General features: G+C 36.7%; 1 protein-coding gene across 1 annotated transcript in view; it reads left to right on the top strand.

The window, feature by feature from the left end:
- The first annotated feature begins 2,395 nt into the window (after positions 1–2,395).
- The window catches only part of mao (monoamine oxidase), a 41,769-nt gene continuing 20,918 nt past the window's right edge, over positions 2,396–23,246 (top strand). Inside the window, exons 1-3 of the mRNA XM_016251286.1 lie at positions 2,396–2,529; positions 20,959–21,053; positions 21,874–22,011. Of these exons, the coding sequence (XP_016106772.1) occupies positions 2,481–2,529; positions 20,959–21,053; positions 21,874–22,011 (282 nt within the window). The 5' untranslated portion in view covers positions 2,396–2,480. The remainder of the gene's footprint in view (positions 2,530–20,958; positions 21,054–21,873; positions 22,012–23,246) is intronic.

Raw genomic sequence — 23,246 nt, 5'->3', positions numbered from 1 at the left:
GAGACACGCTAGCTTTCCCAAGGCAGACGAACTTAAGAGTGGTTATAATCATCCGGGTTTAAATCGCGCTCAAATTGATTTGATTTTGATACAATATTTACACTGAAGCTCGCAGGCGGCTATGGTAAGGGGCGTGACATTTCCCGACCAAACGCCGAGTGCTGCCAATCACAACACACACTGGCCCAGCTAACCAATCACAGCACATTTCGTATTTCAGAAGGCGGGCCTTTATTTGATAAAGGAACTATTCGAGCCGTTCATGCCAGACCGGGGAGAGAGGTGCTGTAATAATGTAAAATATGTAAAACCACCCCTTTAAAACAACGCTGATCACTACGTCAGGGTTCGAATTCGCTCACATTCATTCTTTGCTTTCTAGACCAGGGGCCGGTTACATAAAAGTTTTATGCCTCCGCCTACCATGCCGGAGACCCGGGTTCGAGACCCACTCGGAATGAGAACGAGGTGTGGTGGTGAGGACCCAGGGGGAGAGGGGTTACATTGGTGTTGTGACCCGGATGGGAGTGAAGTTTAGGGGGGTGAGTGTAACGGAGGCCAGCGGTAGGTGCTGTGCAAGTAAACCTCACTCCCCTGATCTCAAGAGATGCGCTAGTGGCTGCAGTCTTTAGCCTCGTTGTTAGTGCGTCCGCCTCCTATGCCAGAGACCTGGGTTCGAGACCCACTCGGAGTAAGAACGGGGTGTGGCAGTGAGTACCCGTGAGGAGAGGGGTTACATTAGTCTTAAAAGTTAGTCATCTAATTTTGTTCTTTAAAGGGGTCATATGATGTTGCTAAAAAGAACATTTATTTTGTGTATTTGGTTTAATGAAATGTGTTTGTGGTTTAAGGTTCAAATTACGCCCCTTACCATATTGTGATGCCGTGTCCCGGCGCGACGAGACAAAACCAATAAAACCCATTATAAATGAGGCATTTGTAGCATCCAGTGGGGACATAATTACGGATTATGATGACTTATACTGTCTTTTTACATATTGAACAGCCGGCATTGTAGTCTAGGATCAGGAAACAGTCCTCCATAAAATGTGCTGCACACATCGGAATATTTGGGTTGAACTGTTCTGGAACAGTGCTGTAAATACAGCTTAACCACTGATTTCTAGTTGTGTCCTCTTTTGGAAGGCCAAACAAAGTATTTTTCGCAACGAAACACACAGCGTCTCCACGACATGGCGGTGGCGGCAGCAACAATACTACAGTGAGAATCAAAGTTACACCGCCTTTCTTTGCGTGAACATTTGGGCAGTGTTATGCAAATCTTCTCACATCGTGACGTAGACATGTGGGGGCGTGTTTAAACGAGGCGTTTTAGGAGGGCGTGGACCAGTCTTAACTTTTATAAAGAATATCTCTTTGGGTTTGAGACTTTAGTCTTTGCAACTTTAGGGATCTTATCTATTCACGAACAGCTTGTAACACTCCAAAAAGAAAGGAAAACATGAAATCGCATCATACGACCCCTTTAAGACTGGTCAAAATTGTTAAAATTTGGTTACATTAAAACGTAGAATAGTCTAAGCTGAATCCAAAATATAAGACTTATTACCCATTGGTTAACTGCTAGTTGGTCAAACTAGTTCACTGTCTTAACATAGAGGCTAAGTTTTTGCAACTGGCCCCTGATGCGTCAGAGAAACAAGTGCGCAGCCATCCTTAGAATTTTCTCCTTGAACTTCAGTTTTCGCTGTTGAAGAGTAATTAGCCTGTGAAGTGGAATTACTTATTGTAAAATACTGAATTAAGGAAAGTTATCATGTGCATTGTAATGTTCGAAGGTGATGTCAAAACATGTCAGTAGACCGGGAGTGGTTAATTAATAAATTTGTTCGACCTTATTTTACGCTGTGGATATACAACCCGGAAGACAAAAGACAATGATCGCTGTGCTGAAACGGGGGCGGGGCTACAGTGCACACTACTGCCAAGCGCTGTTTGAGTGAATGAGTAGCCTAAACTAGTGAGCCATTTCAGATGCAGCAAAACAGTGAAATTTTGAGTTCTGGAACGCCGGTTGACCAATCAAATTCGAGGACCATGAAATGATCTATAAAATGAAATTATCTGTATCATATATATATATACATATATATATATACACAGGGCTGTCCTTAGGGGGGAGCAACTGGTGCAGTCGCACCGGGCCCCGCGCTTGAGGGGGCCCTGTGGCAACCCGCTTTATTTACAATAAATGTATACACTTATTTTATTAAAATTGTGTAATCAAATGTTCTAATATTTTTTAAATATATTTGTACAATAATGTTGTACTGTTAAAATAGAAATAGGTGCTCCTCCTGCTGGCACTCTTTACATAGCACGCAAATGGGAGCTTCAGTGCATTTACCCCGGTGTCATTCCCAATGATAGGAGGCGGGGGCGGGGCTGAGAATGCTTTGAACACAGATGCGGAGCGGCTCTTCTGCTCTGAGCGGAGCGCCAGTGAGACGAACAGCACCATGACTGCGAACGCATACGACGTGATTGTGATTGGCGGAGGCATCTCAGGTTAGTGTCAGCAAAATAGCGCATAAAACTTAAGATAATCTCATTGCAATTAACGCACTGTTAAAGTCACTTTATATCACTGAAGATTACAGGCTGATGGTAGTCATGCTGAGTTATGATCATGGTTATTGAGGAAAATAAGGCGCGCGACAGACCCGTGCTGAACGACTATTCCATTTCCTAAGAAGCTTAGACACCTTATAACAACACTGTACCATGACTGCGTTTAAAAGTAATAATACATATCTACGTTTTAAATAGGACTGTGTTAGTTTGCCAAAAGGACAGTGTTAGTTCTGCAGACTTCAAGTGAATTTGTTCGCGGTGTCACCTGAGCTTGCTCTTCCACTTCCGTGACATGATTATTTCATATTCATAACGCCAGAGGCAGAGGCAGTTAAGTGGCATGCAACAGTGTAAGCTGGTAGTTATATATAACATGCCCATGGTCTTTTTTTTATACTCGACTACATGATATTTTAGTTTAAAATATACGTATGTGTATAAGAACAAGTGTATATTTTTATAAATCACTAGCTCATTTAGAAAAGTCCTGCAATATGACAAATCATTTTTTGAAAGAACAAATATTTCACAATTTCTACTGTTAGGCTAGCATCTAGTATACTGTGCATGTATAGTAATTATAGAAATATGTATTTTTGTTTATAATAGTTTTAGATTAATTATGTCAAATTAGATAACATTAGCTGCCCATTTTTCAATGTAAACTACCCATCCTTATTACACTTTCTCTGCAATACTTGATTCTGATTGGTCAATCACTGCATTCATCAAATATTTCAGAATAATGACCAGCAATGTTGCATAACCGATCATTTATCCTTGTGGTCTTGTTTTATGTCTCTAATCATTGTAACTGTATATTTTAGCTCAAACAATATTTCATGTCCATTTATTTATTTGAAAAAGATCTATAGAAAATCTTGTTAGATGCAACATGTTCTCAAGACATGGGCATTTCACACCTAAAACTATATTTAAGGTTATCTTATGTGGAATGACATTGTATACTCAATTTAAAACTATTTTTTATACATACATACAGTTTTAATCACCTCATATTAAGATATTTCATAAAATAATATTTTCTTTAAAAAAATGTAGAGCAAGACCATTTAAAATGAACTAGAATATGCCCAAATAAGGTTTAAAAATTAATAATGTGGTTAACCCATAATATACTGTACATTTATATTTATATATTTATATAAATGTTAACGTAAACTGACTTCTAAAAAGAAAATTCCTTAAACATGCGTCAGCTACACACATATGCTGCAGTCCTTGCATGCACATACTTGCAATGCTCTGGTGCTCTTCATAGGCTTAACCCAAACAAAATCAGTGTGAAACATTGCTTTGAAGAATGTGTATGCAACTCAGGGTTAAATAAGATGAAATAAGTGTAGTGTGAAAAGCCTAAACCTGTCAAACTCTAGACTATATCACAAATAATCCCAGTGAGAAAAGTAGTGTGCTTTGACCCTGGTGGAAATTTTGGTGTTACAGCCCACACTTCCCTGGGAAGTTTATTTTACAGAGATTGCAGAGAGATTTATGAATATATTGCACTACAATAGGATGCAGTATTGATTAAAAAATACTATGTGATAAGGATTCTGTTTCATTCAGTCCTAGAATGTGACATATTTTGTGTAGAGTAGCATAAAAGCGCAGCATAACGTCCTTACGCTTATGACCTGACAGGAAATTCCATTTACTTTGTGCAAACTGACTTGTTCCCACAATGAATATGCATTATTATATACAGGCATGACAATTTAAACCAAGCTCAGAGGGAGTGCAGTCAGTGCACACTGGATGAAATATTGCTTGTGTAAGAACAGCATTCTTGGAAACAGAACTGAGCAAAAATGCATCAAGATGTCCTACCGATAACCTGATGCAAATTGTATTTCTATTCATACAGACCGTATTGATGGTTTTGATTTTATATGATATGCAAGAAGACATCAAGTCAGATGTTTTAGACTATATACTGTAGTTATGTAGCTCACAGTTTATTAACTCTTGATCTTAATATGCTACTTTATTAATCAAACTCAGACTTTGTTTCAGAAAATAAAGGTGTGTGCTGTGCACTGAACCAGTCTACTCTGCTTGAAAAAAGTTAATGAATGTAATCAGTCACTATTATGTAACAAGGCCACACATGGTGCACCATGGACCCAGTAAAACCCAATCCATTGCTGTAGAATCTTTTCAGCATCAGAACTTTGATTCCCTGCCAAGTTTCTAGGAGTCAAGGCTAAACAGACTGCACTTTTGAGTCTGTAAAACATTTGTCATTAATGTATGTGTGCAATATTGCACATCATCGGTAGTGTGAAGCTAGTTACACATTCACTCTCTGGTCAAAGGTGCAGTTCTATTCATGCAATGACATGTAAGTTATGTTTTATGATCTGATTTGTGCAGTAATGCATTAGAAAATGTTGCAGTTTATGTACATATGAGTCAGGACTGTCTGCTTTTGACACATGGATAGATAGAAAGAGAAAAATTTTTTTTCCACAAATTGAATATGTGGATGTTTTTCACCTGTTGGCCTTTGAAGAAAATCAGAGTTTCTTCTTATTCTAATCAAACCTCATAAAGTGGGTTGAAAAGAAATGCAACATTTCTTCAGGGACCTTTTAATAACGACCCAGCACTCCCTGCAAATCCAATTACTATTTGCAAAGCCACTGGAGGTGCTCAGAGAGACAGCATGTTGGCAGAGGTGGTAAACAAAACTGACAACTCAATTTTATGCCCCTGGAATCCAGGAACACCTGACAGCGAATGTGTATTTGTGTCTGTTGTCAAGCGCCACAGGGGTTGTGCTTGACATAGAAGAGAGACAACACTGAAGCCTTTCAGCTAAACAATGGAAATGACACCTTTACTCTTGTGACCTTATTGTTTCATGTCAATGACTGAATTAAATTGTCACTGTTTACATTTTATTCCCATGTTTAAAGTCGAAGTGTGTCATTTCCTGCAGCTCAAACAGTAGAGCAACACCAAGGCCATGAGTTCTATTTCCTAGGAACCGATAAAATGAAGAACTTGAATACAATGTTTTAGTTGCTTTGGATAGAAGTGTTTGCTAAATACGTAAATGTACATTTAAGCCATAATTTCTGCACCACTAGTGTTACCAAACAAAATTGCAAAATGAACTATATTTTCTGAAATATTAGTGGCTCTTTCCTGTGCAAACGTTGCTGTCATGATCCTAGGATGTTTTATATAGTTGTCAGCATGTTACCATGTGGTTTTTAGGATATTCTGGTTGCAAGGGCAATGTTAGGTGATTCCTTGCTTGCCCATACTCAGACCTCCTCCGGAGATGCAATGATGTCTCGGTACGCTTTTCGTTTTTTTCGTATTTATATGTTTTTTGTATGGACCAACATAACACAGTATATTATTGACGGATGTAATTTTCATATGTGTCAGTCTCTTGTTACATTAAAAAATATATAGATAAAAAATACAATTAAATAAATAAATGAACCAACTCTTAATTCTAACAATATAAAACAATTCTGTTGTCATTTATGTAATCTACGGCTAGCATTAAATGGTTTAATGCAAAATGCGGAGGCAAAGAACCATCTGATGCGCAGCGGAGATCAGACGCTTTAAATCAGACACAGAGATAAAGTAGTGAGTCATATTTATTTGAATGCATTTGAATTATTTGAATTCTAGCCTTGCTTTGAATTAATTATCGAGAGAGAGAGAGATGTATGTTGTGTATGTGAATTACCTGCATCTGTGCGTCTCTCTCTGCAAACCATAAAGCTGTGAGTTTAGTTTCTTCAAAAACAGCAATTACCTCCCTGTCGCTGAAAGATATAATGTAGCGATTCAGTATCAAAGCTATTATTTTAAAAGTTGCAAGCAGCGCTGACAGCAAGTTTCTGTGCTCCTGTATGTTTCTGTGTGTGTGCAGTGCGACCTGCGATTTCTCTCGCTCATTCTCTGTGTGTGTGTGTGTGTTTGCATGCGTCAATAAAAGCAGTGCATTAATACAGAACAATGATTAAACTGACTTGGAAGTACCTGTGCATTAAACAGTTTTAATGCACACCTGCCAGCCAATCAGAATCGAGTATTCAGATAGACCATGGTATAATATTATATAATTCTTTAGAAAAAAAAACAATAATCACTAAAACAGAACAATGAAATACAGCTTATTATTATTATTTTTTTTTAAGTTAAGAACCAAAAAAAATTACAACTTATCTTCAATCTTATCTGAGAAAAAAAGGAAGTTGAATTAACTGTTTCTGTGTGTGTGCAGTGCGACCTGCGATTTCTCTCGCTCATTCTCTGTGTGTGTGTGTGTGTTTGCATGCGTCAATAAAAGCAGTGCATTAATACAGAACAATGATTAAACTGACTTGGAAGTACCTGTGCATTAAACAGTTTTAATGCACACCTGCCAGCCAATCAGAATCGAGTATTCAGATAGACCATGGTATAATATTATATAATTCTTTAGAAAAAAAAACAATAATCACTAAAACAGAACAATGAAATACAGCTTATTATTTTTTTTTTTTAAGTTAAGAACCAAAAAAAATTACAACTTATCTTCAATCTTATCTGAGAAAAAAAGGAAGTTGAATTAATCTTATTCAGAATGTACATATTTAATTTAAAATTTGACTGAAATACGTTGTTAAAGCTCTGCAAATGTCTTGACTGGTGACATGATCAGGGATTGCCAGCTCTTCCTCTCCCCTTCCATGTACACTTCATCTTCTAAGTTTTCCAGACTCCATTATTCCTCTGCTGCACAGCAGCTGGCGTCTGAGTTCTTATTAAGTTGTGGTGTGAACAAGAAAGGGAATTACAGGCCTCTCTCATCTTTTTAAGTGGGAGAACTTGCACAATTGGTGGCTGACTAAATACTTTTTTGCCCCACTGTATATATATCACTATATTGTGAACACCAAAAGGACTTGTCACTTTCGGCTGGTTCCCTTTCTGGTCCACTTTAGGTGAACTGGGTTTGGTTCTTTTAAAACAAACGGTATGTGAAAATAAACCTTAATGATAGTTGAATGTGTATATCAAGCTAGGAAAGGGGAAAATATTTTTTCATAAAGTTTCTTTATGTCTCTTTGTGCTTACATGTAGAAATAGCTGTCAGAAACAAAAGCATTAGGAAGTTGTTTTGCTCAGAACTCTATTAGGTCTCAGCAGCAGCTCTCATGAGGTGTGCAAGTGGAGGGCAGGAATTCCATATCTAATTGCGGAGGCTGTTGACACTGACACTTCCTGGTGAGTGTTTTGCTCTTGCTAAACAACTTTGGCATTCCGGTTTTGGAAGACAGCCAGGAAAAGCCAGAAACATGAAGATTCACAGGCCATTTCTATGGAGTGTCAGAATGAGTGACTTTACATTGTAGTTTTGTGCTTATTGACACATTATATATACATATCCCTGTTCATGTGTATTTGTGTAATGATGGCTTTGCGAAGACATATACTACCTAGGGCTGGGCGATATAGCTAAAAAATGTATCAATGATATAATGTTTCACATCGTTCGGTATCGATAATTCTTGACATTTTTATAACCTTTTGTAAAACAAAGAGCAATAGAATTTTTTTTTTTAATTTAACCACTGTATTTTTAAATTAACCCAATTTATTGAGACAAACAACAAATATTTTTTTGTTTTAACAGTCAAACACACAATAAAAATTAAACAAATATCTAATTTCTAATGTTTTATATGCAGATTAAATAGGTTTTAAGGAAACTTTTGACTTGTGTCCCGAGGCCACAGGAGGGCGCAATGAGCAAAATAATGCAGCGCATATAAATTGTCAAAGCAAGGAAATAAATGTCTATTAAAAAAAACAGCATTACTTCTAAATTAACTCATATAAATCAAATAAAATTTCGTAAATTGCATATACCGTTATGAACAAAACAGCATCTTGTATTTATGCATTGCTTAATACAAAGAGCCGAATAGCCATTCACGCAGAACATTTTTTAAAAACATTTTAAACATTTAAAGATTGCATTTAAAAACATAAAAGACGCAGTGAAAAGGAATAAACCTCCACAAATTCGTGACGTGTTTTCTAAAAGTTTAAACTGTTTTAACTTTGCATGGCTACATCTCTTGTGTGAGATGCGAGAGCAACAGTCATATTTGTCCGTCTAAAAAATGCGCTGAATATGCGTTCTGTGTGAATGGCTTGGTTTCGGTTTTAACCTAATCAAGATCTTCTCCGCATTGAGCCTCTATATTTCTCTAATATTTTGAATGAATAACACAGCAGCGGCGCATCTCGTGGGCTAGACTAACAAAACATTAAAATGCAATAACGTCACTTGCATCATCACTGCATCTCACGCGCCACTGATGACACTCCCTGATGCACACCTAACATTCAAATGCAAATGTTTATTTTAAATTTGACTAATATTCATATTCACAATCTCCTCATCACAGGCAGGCACAGCACTCATTTAAGCATGTGTTCGTGTTTGTGTGTGCTGTCTGCGTCACTCATAGCACGTGCCTATATTGAGCACTATATCAAACATTTTTAATATCGTTATCGAAGAAGGTGTACTGTCGATAAATATCGATACAGTTTTATCGCCCAGGCCTAATACTACCATTCAAAAATTTAGGGTCAGTTTGTTTTTATTTGTTTATTTAGAAAGAAAGAAAGAATGCTTTTATTTAGTAAGGATGCATTGAATTGATCAAAAGTGACAGTAAGGACATGATGTTACAAAAGTGTCAAATAATTTTTTTCTTCATCAAAGAATATTTAAAAAAAATTGTATCACGGTTTCCACAAATGTTTCAGGATATTAGAATTAATTCTAAAGGATGATGTGACCATCACAGGAATAAATGACATTTTAAAATATCTTAAGATAGAAAACAGTTGTCAATAACATTTCACAATATTATACAGTAATGTTATAAGTTTTGAACAATATATACAGTTTTGAATGTATTTTTGATCAAATAAATGGCGCCTTTCTGAGCAGAAGAGACTTATTTAGAAAGCATTAAAAACCTAACCAAACCCAAACCTTTGAATGGTAGTGTACAAAATAAAACTTCAGTCAGACATTACACAGAATTAGCTGTAAAATAAACCAGACTTTATGCTGCTGCATTTCCATAAAGTTCAACTTTTCTCAACTTTGTCGCCTCAGACACGGCCACATTGCAAGTGAGTGCAGTCACTCATCCTATAGTTCCTGGAAACTGCCATCTCTCTTAGACTTCTGGTTGCTTTGTCAGTTCAGAAATGTGTCAACACCTCTTCAAAATAAAGGAAACAATGTTGATTCCAGTAATAAATACAGCTGTGGATCTCTGAAAGTCAGTGTAAACAGACATTACAAACGTTGATTTTTAGAGCTCAGCACATTTTGATGAATTTGGAATCATTCTTTTATATCTACAGTCACTCTCTTTATGATCCTTTTTTTTAAACATAGTGATAAACCAAACATTTGAACTTGGAAAAACATGTCTACATAGTCCTAGAGAGCTAGGGAAATACTCAAATGCCTAAATGCCTTTTTGCAGTGTCCTCTAAGCTTGTTTAAACAAACGTCATTGGCCTGGTTTTTTCCTCTCTGAGCCGTGCAGAGAGGAGCCTGACTCCAGCTTGACTGGCTTCGTTATGCAACTTAAGATAATTCCTCTCTTAGACGAACAACTGTCCTTGGGGTTGCCAGGAGAACATGCCATTTCACTGATCTCTCTGTAATTGCTTTTCAATAATGCATCTAAATGTCGATGTTGCAGCCTATTGGTGAAAGCAGTTGCTTCTAGAAGGGCATGAAGCATCTGGAACTGTGCGCACTGTCACGTACATGTTTTTGCAAGTGATTATTTGCTGCATTCAATTTAAAAATACCTCCTTTCCTTTGTGTTGGATTGACTTGGTGCATATTTAAACCATGTAAAAGAATTAAGCATGCTTTAATGTAGACAGAAAAATGGATTAAAGTTCTTGTTTGCTGTGTTTTCAGGTCATAGGCCCAAGCATGTTGAAGCTGCACAGCTGAGGTTAGAGAGCAAATTACTTTATTATAATATTGCTAAAAAAACAAACCACAAATATTGCTTCTCTAGTTTATTTACCATGATTTAAGAATACTTAGATTTTGGTATAACGATGTGTAGTCAACGATGTGACTATGTAGTGTATGATATCTTAAAATATGGAGATGTACATTTCTTTCATTATATTTCATGCTTTCAAATAGGAATGCACTAAATATTAGTACCATTGGTTTTTATTTTTAATAATGTATTTTTTTATTTATATTTTATATATTGGCTGATATTGTATTTTTAATTGTTAATGCTCATTTTTACCTTTTTTAAATTTTTTTTACATAGATTAGATTTCTTATGTTATCTAATATTAAAGTTAATCTTTAAAAACACTAATAATTTTAAAATTCTGTAAAATAAATCTAATATTTAGCATAATCTCTGTATGATTAATCTTTATATTATCATTTTTATACTGTGCATTATAATACCTAAATACATTTGTAACATTTAAAACCATTAATGTTAGTTTATTTTTAGTTTATTTAGAAAAAAAATAGTACAGAGTTTTGATATTGTACGTTGTTATTGGCATAACATGAAAATAATGACCAGTTTTTCGGTATTGATTTAAATTATAATGTCGGTCCATTTCTATCTAGTCAACAATACTCTCTCAAAGTTCTGGTTAGTTTTGTCTTGTGTGATTAAATTATGAATGAGCTGCTTGTTAAAACTGACATTAGCATTTTAATTAAGAAATTCCTTGAGGGATGAACCACAGACTTAAAGGTGGCCTGTGTCACCTCCAATCTATGGCTTATTGACTGTTAATGTGTTGTGATAATGTGATTGTGCAATTACCACTACAGCTGACAGACATAGCCTCTTAAATGTGATCCTTCTTGGTCTGTAATTGTAGGTTTTATCAGGGTCCGTAAGAGTGCAAACAAAGCAATTAGGTTTAGATAGTAGTATTAATACAAATGGCGAATTGTAATTTGATAGAGTTCTAGACCTGACCTTTCAAAGGAACAGAGTTGTAAACTAATCCTGGCCTATTTTGGAAAGACATATTGATGCAGAGCAAATGTGTATGCATTAGTATAAATCAATATTCCTGTTTTGAGGTCAATTATTATAATTCTCAATATGACAATGCTGTTGCCAATGTCTTGAGAAAAAACATGTAAATAACATCAGTTTTTTTATATTACTTGTTTGCATTTCCAACAATTGCATGCATTAATATATAAAATATACATGCATAATTAGTTGTAGATTTCAGCATGGATGCAAACGTTAGACTTTTCTTTATAAAAACTACTTTTAATGCTCATTTTAGTTAAATGTAGAAGGTTTGGTGGTCAGCTGCAGCATATAGTAATTGTGCAACAAGAGAAAAGTGCATAACCCTGTTCTTACAGGACAAATTGATGCTGCATAAGATCCAGATCAGGCCTATAAGCTAGTATGTTGTCTGATTTACCGTCTTTACCTTTAGTTTGATGTCTTATTGAAAAGCCTAATCTTGTTATGTCATGTCAATTAGAGCAAGAGTGCACAGATGATTTTTGTTCCCAGTGAATACAGGGAGGTAATTGGTATAGATTTACCTTTGCCAAGCGACTGCATTTTTAGATGTCCTGTTGCCACGGAAACCCCATCCACCCTCCTAGTCTTGTTTCCCAGTAAATGGCCCCCTGAACTGGCACCAACAAAAGGAGTGAATCCTAAATATGTTGTTTTATCATGATCAGCTAGGTCTCTATAATATTGTACGTGATCAGAGGAAGTTTTTAGACCAAAGCACAACACAGTTGCATGTTATTCCTTACCTCCTCAATTATAGTACAATAATGAAACATAATGAAATAGTGAAATATAATCATTAGAATAGATATATTTCTATGACCTGAGCTTATTATTACTTACAAAATTCCCCAGATTCACAGAAGATCCTGTATTTTTGAATTTGGGTTTTTATTTTGTTTGTTTTTATTCATGTATAAATTCCACTCTTATTTTAGTTTCATGCCGCTTAACATGTCGTTTAGTTCATATGCAACACTTTAAGATGAAGAAATAGAGTGGATGTAGAATGAGAAATAAATTGGGTGGAAAAGCAAAGAAAAAAGGAAACAAAGACCTTGAAAGAATGTAGTGAGAGTGAATGTAGGAGAGTCTTTTCCAGTTAGAGATAAGCTCTTTGATCTCCCAGAATTCTCTTCAAGGAAAGTTTGACCTTTTCCTCAGTGATTTGACATTCCAATTGGGGTCATATCTTCTCCATGTGTGGTGAATAATAATCTGTTGCATGCAACTCAAGTCTTTATCATTTATACTGATTTAATTTTGCCAAACATACATGCAGTGAGGTATATCATAATTTAGGCTTTATTTAGAGCCACTTCCTGTAACATAGTAGCTAGCTATGCAATGTGTCATTTTGCACTCATTTTTTACTATCATTTGGACTGAGGTTTTCATTAGTCCTTGGCTTATTTTACAAACCTTCCAGGGACTGTATTTCTGAGCCTGGGTGTTTAGGTAGCAGAGTCTTGATTCATGGCTTGATCTTTTAAACTTATTTGGATGGCATAATTTAACCAGACTGACTACTTAAACTTAATTGTCTGCTAAATTGTAAGCTATGGTTTTAAAGCAGGTGTGCCCAACCCTGCTCCTGGCGATCAACTGTCCTGCAAAGTTTAGCTCCAACTCTAATCAAAGACACCTGCCTTTAATTTTTAAGTGATCCTGAAGACCCTAATTAGTTGCTTCAGGTGTGTTTGATTAGGGTTGGAGCTGAACTTTGATGGACAGTTGATCGCCAGGCGCAGGGTTGGGCACCCCTGTTTTAAAGGGTTAGTTCACCCAAAAATGTAAATTTGGCTGCGTTTTACTCACCCCCAAGGCATCCTAGGTGTATATGACTTTCTTCTTTCAGACGAATCCAGTTGGAGTTATATAAAAAATTGTCTTTGATCTTTCAAGCTGTTTAATGCCACTCAGCGGGTGTTGCATTGCTTCAGTCCAAAAGAACTTAAATAAAAAGCGCCCATCCATAAAAAGAAGTGTCTCACAAGGCTCTGGGGGGTGAACAAAAGCCTTCTGTAGCGAATCGATGCGTTTTTGTAAGAAAAAATATCCATATTCAAAACGTAATAATCACTTTAATGTAGCTTGCACCAACAGTTGTACACAGAAGCAGTTCCGGGAGCATGACGTATGAGGTCAGCGTTGCGCATGCGCCGGTGAGTCTCGTGAAAACCAACGTTTGTTTACAGGATCAAAGGAAGCAAAGTTTCCTTACTTTAGCAAAGGAAAACCAGTCTCCTCTTGGCTTATATCAAAATCCTCCGACATTCTTCTTTACAAATACTCGTTTTGTACTTCTAATTCGTGACCGTTGTTTTGTTTTGATCTCTCCCCTGCACTTCCGTGTGTCACTTCTGAGCAGAGCATGCGCAAAGCTGACCTCACACGTCATTCCCCCGGGACTGCTTCTGTTTACAACTGTGAGCGCAAGCTAGATTAAAGTGGTTATGTTTTGAATATGGATATTTTTCTTACAAAAACGCATCGATTCGCTACAGAAGGCCTTTGTTCACCCCCCGGAGCCGTGTGAGACACTTTTTTTTATGGATGGGTGATTTTTATTTAAGTTATTTTGGACTGAAGCAGTGCAACACCAGCTGAGTGGCATTAAACAGCTTAAAAGATCAAAGACAATTTTTTATGTAACTCCGACTGGATTCGTCTGAAAGAAGAAAGTCATATACACCTGAAGCATGTGCATGTGAGTAATAAAGAACTAATTTAGTTCTTTTTCATGTCTTATTGCACTTAAAGGTAAACAGCTGGGAAAGAAATTATATTAGATCCGTGTGAGAACAGCGTAATATACAGTAAATAAATCAATAATTCCACTGCTCTCTTGTCTCCTCTGAGGCTGGGACTCTAAATAGCGTTCTGTGCTTGTCTGTGCAGCCAAAGACAGAACAGTAAGCATGCTTTGCTTGAACTTTCGCCATGGCGTTAGAACTGGTACACCATTGTCATTTGCGAAAACACAATGGCCTTGGGTGGAAACATGCTGATTAAGGGGCAGTAATATTATAATAAGATTTCTACGTCATGGTGGGAGTGAAATCTGAGCAGCTCATTTTTCACAAGTTTGTAGAGAAAGGCTTACCAAGAAAAAGTTGGCATGAAGCAGACTAAATAATCGGAGAAGTCTGTCATTTCACTTGAAGTTCGAGATGATATTTAAATGAAAAATTATGAGGTCAGTTTTTTTTAATGAATCTTATGTATGGCTGAATTGTTCACACTAAGATCAATAAAGTACATTTACAAAATATATAAGGTGAATTTATTTCATGCTGTTTTTAAAGATCTTCTTAAAAAAAAAAAAAAATAACGCAACAGTGAAGGCTGAAAATAGAGCAAGAAGTTTAAGACTAGAATTGCAAAATACTTGAATCAGTATATAAACTGGCAGGATGTCCAACAAAGAGACGCAGATGAATGACTGATGCACAGATGGGCCCCTACTGAGAAAAAACATGAATGTAACTGAATGCATGTGTACTTAGACCATCAATCAAAATATTTTGCAGTCTGAACACAAGAGCGTGACCTGTGTGAATGGCCCCAAGTCTATAACTGTGATCTTATAAAAGTCAAGCACGAATCTTTCTTAAGCTTGACCACGCTTTGGGATGTTTACTGTGCTTTTACTGTTATTGTCTCCAGAGTTTATTGTAAACATGTTGATTTTAGCAAACTGCAAGCTTCATTTTTGTATTCAGTTCCATATGTGTTTGTGTGTGTTTACTTGGCAGTGGTAGAGTTCAGTCAGTGTGGTCCCTTCAGTGCTGCACTTGAGTGACAAAGACCACAGCTACGTTTCTGCCAACTTCAAGTTTTCTTCTTCCTTTCCTGACCATTTAATGTCTCGGAAAGAAGAAAATATACTTCTAAGCCAGCCAGCCAAACATGCAAGACCAATTCTCTCATGAGAGCTTTTTATGTTAAAGAAATATTTTCAATTCAGCCAAGCAGTGACATATAGATCATATAATAATAATTTTTAATATAGTAACATATAGATCATATAATATTTTATAGACATCATATAGACAACCCTCAAATTATGTGTGTTAGTGAGTATGATTTAGTTTGCACTGTCCTTAACATGGTAGCATCAGATTGGCCGGTAATTGCATACATTACACGTGTGAAATATGAGGTTGTATTGAATTGGTTCTTGGAATATTTCTATTCTTCATCTCTTTGGGGTGAGACTTGAATACCTCCTGCTCATGCTACCTGGTTAAATAATCAGGTTTCACTGCAGCGTATACGACAGTGAGCTCATTTATCGTTCTCGGCCTTGTTCAGATGTGTCTCTGTCTGAATGGTGGAAATTCATGTGTTTTTTTCATATTTTGGATATTAATGTTACATCATCAAGTTTTTAATATCATCTGACCAAATATAGTCCAAATATTTGCATTTTGCACACCTTTTCCTTACGTGGTTAGTGTTTTTGAACACTGTATATGCATGAAGGTGTAAACTGTTGTGGTGAAATGATGAAATGCCATGATGGACATGAGCAAACCAAATGGCCAGCTTTCATCTTCTTTTTCCACACTTATTAACAGCCACTCTCAGTTGGTGTATGAGTCTCTTGTCATTGTGCTGACGCATTTCTATAGTAACTGATGTATACATGTAATATTGGCTGTGCTGTCTGAACAAACAGATCAGATTTCATCACTTGCTAAATGGACAGTCAGTCCTAAATATTGGATTTGAAAACCAAATTGCCTTTGTGTGAACAAAGCCTTAGAGGATTATATTGGATTTTTCCTAGCTCAGCCAAAACATAATTTAGTAAAACAATCATTTCAAACCTGTCAGATATCAGACTTCACAGCTGTGGCCATGGTTTGTAAGCCTCTGCAGTTTCTTTTGTATCTGTGCTGTTGCTGAGAGCATGAAGTGTTTGTGTGATGTAGGTCACTGTCGGCCACAGAACCCAAATGATGGAGAGCATTTCAGATGTTTGGCCCGTGTGTTTGGGTAAGCCGTTTGTCTGGGAGTCTGCCACTTTCTCTGCTTATCAAAGGCAGTTTATAGTATTATATAAGCTTCAAAGGTCATGCTTTGACCTCAGATGTTCTCTGCTGCATTGTCACATCACTGTGGCTGTAACAGAATTTTAGAAAACAGGTTTATCTTTTCATTTATTTTTTGTTTGACAGGCCATTTTCAGCAGTGACAGTACTATCCAACTTTGATCTAAATGTGTTTTTTCCGATCAAATATTAATAATTGAATAATTAAATTTAATTATTTTAATAATATTAATCACATTAATTGCCATAAGGGCAAAAGACCAACTTAATTTTTTTATTAGATGTGAATATATATATATATATACTGTATATATATATATATGGTTTATATTTCCAGCATGATGAAAAGTCATTACACCATATGAAATTCACAGGAGCAGTGTTACTTCCTCCGTAAGGAGAGGAACTGCTTATGTGTGTGTGTTCAGAGACAGGAAACTCATGTGAATTGGTGTTTGGCTTGCGATTTTTCCTGGCAGGGAACCTAGTTCTCACTTGTGGCTTGTAGTTTTGAGCAATGCATTGGAGAATACTGTTGATTTATTGCTCTGACACCATAATCACTGCGCAGCCTCAGGGAATCTCATCTCACTGATTACAAGGAAGAAGATGCAAAGATTTATTGAATGATATAAGTGGTTTTATACTGATAGTGTTGCCCATGGGACATCTTAGATACTGTGAGTGTGAAGATTTTATTTAATTTTTTTTTAAGCATGACGCAAGGCTTCAACAATAGACGCTTCTCTAGAGAGACTTTCAGGCTGATTGATGGAGATGCCATTGTATTATTGGCCCAGTGCTGTGTTGTCACAATGTATTACATTTGTTGATCATGTACATGGGTTTTTATGTCTTGAAACTTTAACATTTGGCTTTCTATGATAGACTAAACCTTGTTGTTGTGATGTTGGACTAATTAAGTATTTATCTAGCAGGCTGTCAGATAAGGTGTTGTTGAATTTCAAGAATGAATGTGATACTATAGCTTAGGAAACATCATATGAGACTGAAGTAATAGCTGATGAAATTTAGCTTTCCCATCACAGGAATAAATGACATTTTAAAATACATCCAAATAGAAAATAGTTGTTTTAAGTTGTAAATAATATTTCACAATATTACTCTTTTAGCTATATTTTTGATTAAATAAATCCAGCCTTGGTGAGCATAAGAGACTTCTTTCAAAAACATAAAAAATGTTCACCAACCCTAAACTTTTGAAGGTGTACATACACACACACATTTTTTATAATTATTTTTATTTATTTATTATTTTTAAATACAAGTGTTTTTTGTAGGGGTGTCCCCGACTAAGGATTTACAAAGTCGAATCGGAAATTTCGAATCTTGCCGATAGTCGACTGAAAGTCGAATCATATGTTTGGGGGCGGGGGGCAAAATATATTACCAAGAGTCAAGTCAGACATTGGACAGTCATAATTACTGACGTTAACGCACAGGGGAAATGTGTAACGGACACCTCACAGATACAAAAATAATGTTTTATGTTTTGATTAAAAGATAGTTAACATTAAACGTCAGCAAAACCCCAAGAATTCACAATATTTTTTTTTACTCTCATTATAACGTTATGTATATGACAGTTATTAATGTTCTGCATTTGAGCTGCACGCGCTGAAGATGACCAGTAGAGTAAAGCATTTTATAGAAGTTTTTTAATCAATGGGATTTAACTCTTTATTTATCTTCTTCATATTCTTTATATAGAATATGCTTAATTATTTATTCATTAATTATTTATAATATTAATATTACGACTTATAGGCTATCTGCACAAAATGCCCCGAATGCACATGAACGTGTCTGCGTGGCTCTGAATGAACTCCTTTTGTGGACGCGTTCTTCACGTAACAACGTCCAGAAACACGGCAACTAAACTCGCGTTTTATTATAATAGTGTTTTCATTATAATGTATATGACAGTCCCAGTCATAGTTATTAATATACTGCATTGTTGTTTGTACTGCTCGCGCTGAAGAGATAATCACCATAGTACTACAATGAAGCGCTTTACTGCAGCGCAACTCAACCAGATGCATCTTATACGAGATAAATAATGTATACACAATATATATAAACCGGCTTAAATATTTTTAAATCACTAATACCATACCTGATCGAAAAAATCCAGTAGTTGAAATCAGACATTGGGCACCCTCATATGGCCAAAATGGCATGATCATAACACCGCAGCGAATATTCAACTGTGAGATTGGTAGTCGAATCAGGCTCCTCTTATCGCAGCATCGAATCTTCAACTATTCGAGGTCACCCCTAGTTTTTTGTTTTCTTAACTGTTTTGTGGCAGTTCCTGGGAAAAGTTTGTAAGGCAAGTGAGAACTACAGGCCAAACAAGGTCTGTATTCAAAAAAATAATAATTTGTTGGTTAACCCTGCAGATTTCCACAGAATTGGAAACGCCCACTATTCACAAAGTTCTACATATCTTCTACTCCTTGCATGTTCATTACATGTTTTGGCTAATTTATTATATTTTCAGTTCCTAATTTGAATATACCACTCTCAGGACCGTTTGACTAATTTTACCAAGCCAGACCTCAGTGTCTTTAAAGGGGTGGTTCACTGTTTTTTTTCTAGGCTTGATTGTGTTTATGGGGTGCAGTCTAACATGTGTTAATGCTTAGTTTTTAAAAAAACTCATTATTTTTCACATAATTTATCTTTATTCCACACCGCTCTGTCCCTTTTCTCAGAAACACCCTGATAATTTCCTTCTTTTATGAAGCCCCTCCCTCAGAAATAGGCAATGGGCTCTGATTGGTTAGCTAGCCCAGTGTGTTGTGATTGGCTAAACCGCCTAGTGCGTGTCTAAACAACCTGCCCCTCACCTCAGCGGCATGTGCTCCGGTTGTATTGTAAACAATGGCGTCGTTAATATCGCTTATCAGTTTGAGTCCGATTGAGAAGCAGAGGATATTACTGAAGAGGATCATGCTGAACCCATGCAAGCATGGCTTTTAATGGTAGACCTATGTTTTTGGTTTGTTGTTGTCGTCTCATACTTTTAGATACAGTGTTATTTGTAAATGCTACTGCTTATGTTAGCTTTTAATATACGGTATTATCCTAATTAATGCTTTAATACAGTGCGGCAACTGCACGCGCGTCCATGTATAACGCTTCTCATAGCTATGTGAAAATAAGTGTTTAATTGGAACAGTTCATTATTAGAGCTGAGCTGAAAGAGAGCGAGAGAGAGAGAAAGAGAGAGAGAGAGATGCAGAGCAGGGGGACGTGAGGAACAGTATTAAGAACTGCTGCTTTAGAACATTGATTTTGAAACTTGTGAATCCATTAGAATCATTAGAAGACAGAATCGTGATTCATATATGAATAGATTTTTACGTGCACCTCTAGTTTTCTCTTCCTCTTCTCTAAAGCAGCGCAGCATGGCCTCACCCCCTTTGCCTTTTTACCCAAGGGCGGGGTTTATCTGGGTTTGTTATGTCACGAACCCGGGAATTAGCTCTTTGTAGTCCCTACCAGCCGTTTTTGTAGGCATTAAACTGCCAGAATTTTAAAAGACGATATCGCCATTTGCATTGAACTTTCAGCTTCGTAACTTTTCAGATATTGTTTATGCTCAAACAGCAACAGTACACACTAACTAACGTTAAAAAAGTAAAATCGCAATGAACCACCCCTTTCATTTATAAGTTGAGGCGAATGGAAGACAAACTATTTATATGCCTCAAATTGTTTACACAAAAGAGGTTTAAATATGTAGATGTTATTTTTAGCAGGTCAGTCATGATATCACACACAATAGAAAGCCAACAACAACACTGTCATTGGTAACTACTCTACACAGTCAGACAGGAAGCAAGTTGTCAAGACAGGAACAACCTTTAATATTATCAGGACAGGAACAATTTGAAAGAAAAAAAGTATTTCAGACCACAGACTACTGGCATCTCAAATGTACTCTAAATCTCTGTCTTAGCAGTTAGCCAAAGTACCGAGCTGTGCTGCTTTTGACACAAGTTCAAATTCTTTTCCCTCTCTCTCTTCATCATTTACTGTCATCTTCTGAATAAATATGAGTTTTCTCAAAGACCAATCTATCAAATATTTTTACATATACTATGTCTACTAAATCTTACAGTCTGCATTTTTACATTCCCAATTCACAGGTCTGAGTGCCGCCAAGCTGTTGGTGGAGAGCGGCCTGAATCCTGTGCTCCTGGAAGCCAGAAACCGTGTTGGTGGAAGAACCTACACTGTTCAGGTAAGATATCTGAAGACATCTGAAGCAAATGAAATTACTTCATTGCATGACACATGGTCTGCTTTTACATGTGTGATAGGAACATGAGTCATGGACTATAATATCACAACTAGGGGTGTGCGATATGATAATATCATAGTTGTTTTAACAACGTGCAACTTAACATTGAGTATGTCACTCACAAAACATAAACTCCTTGAGCACTCCTTGAGTCCACACATTCATTGTGATGTTGCCTATTCGAAGAATCATTGCTTCACATTCAGTATTCAGAATTGTACTTTGAAACATTGTTTATGTGATTGTAATTGCAGTGTAAATGCATTTATGCCACCTCTGCATTCAACAGTCTATGTAAATACATGTAAATGCCACTTCAGATGCAGTTTCTGTGCCACTTATGCACTGCAAAAATGGATATAGTTGATAGTGGTTTATCTGGTATATTTGATTGGTAACAGCCCTTTGAATTTATTGATTAAATGTAAGAATTTGTGACAAAAGGTGATGCATACATCTAATAAAGTTAGAAAAAAATGCCCCTAAAGTTAAAAACACTGCTTTTAACCTGATTTAACCTTGAGTCATTTGGCTTAAGTCAGCATTTCGCCACCACGGCGAGTATGTCGAAAGAAGGGTGAAAGTCAAAACTGAGTTTCAAATTGCCTATAGTGGGAGGCTGCCTATACACATGGAAGGGAATCTGCTGTCTTTGCATGCATATTCTAACACTTCTTTATTGTTTTTCCTTTTTTTTTGGTTTCAGCGTGGCTTGTAGAAATGTTAGTGACTATTTCATTGTGAATCTGTGTGCTTTCAGAATAAGGAAACCAAATGGGTGGATCTAGGAGGAGCATACATTGGGCCCACTCAAAACCGCATTCTGAGAATAGCCAAACAGTACGGCGTGAAAACATACAAAGTCAACGAGGAGGAGTCTCTGGTTCACTATGTGAAGGTAAACTTCAGTGAAGGTCTACACATGTAGCAGCCTAGACTTATTACCGAATCAAAAGCAAAACATCTGCGAAATTCAAGCAAGATTTTTCTCCTGCCTCAAAATCCATCTCTCTTCACAGCCTCAGGCCAGAGCTTTGGCTAATAATACAGCCTTTTGTTTAAGCACACTGCTGTCTTAATGCACAGGAAGTCAGCTCAGCTGAACAGGGCTGAATACAGGGCTCTTCCTTCACATTAGTGTGCTGTGCTCAAGCCTGGAGATGCTAATCGCTGCCTGAAGGAAGTCTGTAATATGGTCTCAGATGCTTGGAGTGGGTAAGAAGGGCGGAACTCAAGAAACCAGCCTCCCCTCCTCCTGCCCCATATCCAATTTGAGTAGACGCATCACTGCCCTTTGCACATGCACGCTGCATGACCTTATTAGATTTGGCTGTAGATTCAGTGTCTTCACCGCTCTGACCCTGCTATTACAGGTATAAATCACTGGATTCTTAGTACTGCTCTTTATCATGTGGGCTTTACTGCTTTCTGTGGTCATATTTCATAAGAAAAATACAGGTTGTTTTAAAGTTATCATGGTAAATCAAAGGGGTTCTTAATATGGAGACCAGGAAAACGACAAGCTCACACATACTCAAGAAGGCGGTGTGCACGAAGGGAAAGGTCATGGTGGAGATTCATTGGAGTGTTCATTGTAGATTATGTCAGGATGAAACTGGATTTCAGCTGCCGTGGAAAAGACCCTTTGGCATGATTCCCATAATCTTTCATTTTGCCCAGCAGAATAGTTAACTGTGTAACACCATACCATCAAATCTAGACATTATTCGTGTAAATATTTGCTTAATGCTAAATATCTGAAACTTTAACTTTGCTTTCGGTCTCAATATCCTAAATCCTCTCAATATTAAAAATCAGGAATGTGAAAGTAGTAGAATCTTGTTAATGGGAAAGTTCACCCAATAAATGAAAATAGTTGTTCCAAACCTACATGACTTGATTTTTGAACACAAAAGGAGAAATTTTGCAGAATGTGCTGGTTGTGCTTTTCTATGCAGTTACAATGAATAGTGCTTTCTAGCTTTAAAAAGCAGCAAAGACATATAATAAAGTGGTCAATGACTGTTCCGTAATGAAAGTCACATGATAGCTTGTTGTTTCAGTGGTCTGTTAAATGTGGTGACCTCACTGAGTCAGTGAGTTGAATTTGAGATCAGTGAATAAGTCATATAG

Source organism: Sinocyclocheilus grahami, unplaced genomic scaffold, assembly GCF_001515645.1.
Source record: "Sinocyclocheilus grahami isolate Dianchi unplaced genomic scaffold, SAMN03320097.WGS_v1.1 scaffold1036.1, whole genome shotgun sequence".
NCBI classification, from domain to species: domain Eukaryota; kingdom Metazoa; phylum Chordata; class Actinopteri; order Cypriniformes; family Cyprinidae; genus Sinocyclocheilus; species Sinocyclocheilus grahami.
Note: the sequence above shows the minus strand (reverse complement) of the source record. Positions and strands in the feature narration are given on the sequence as shown.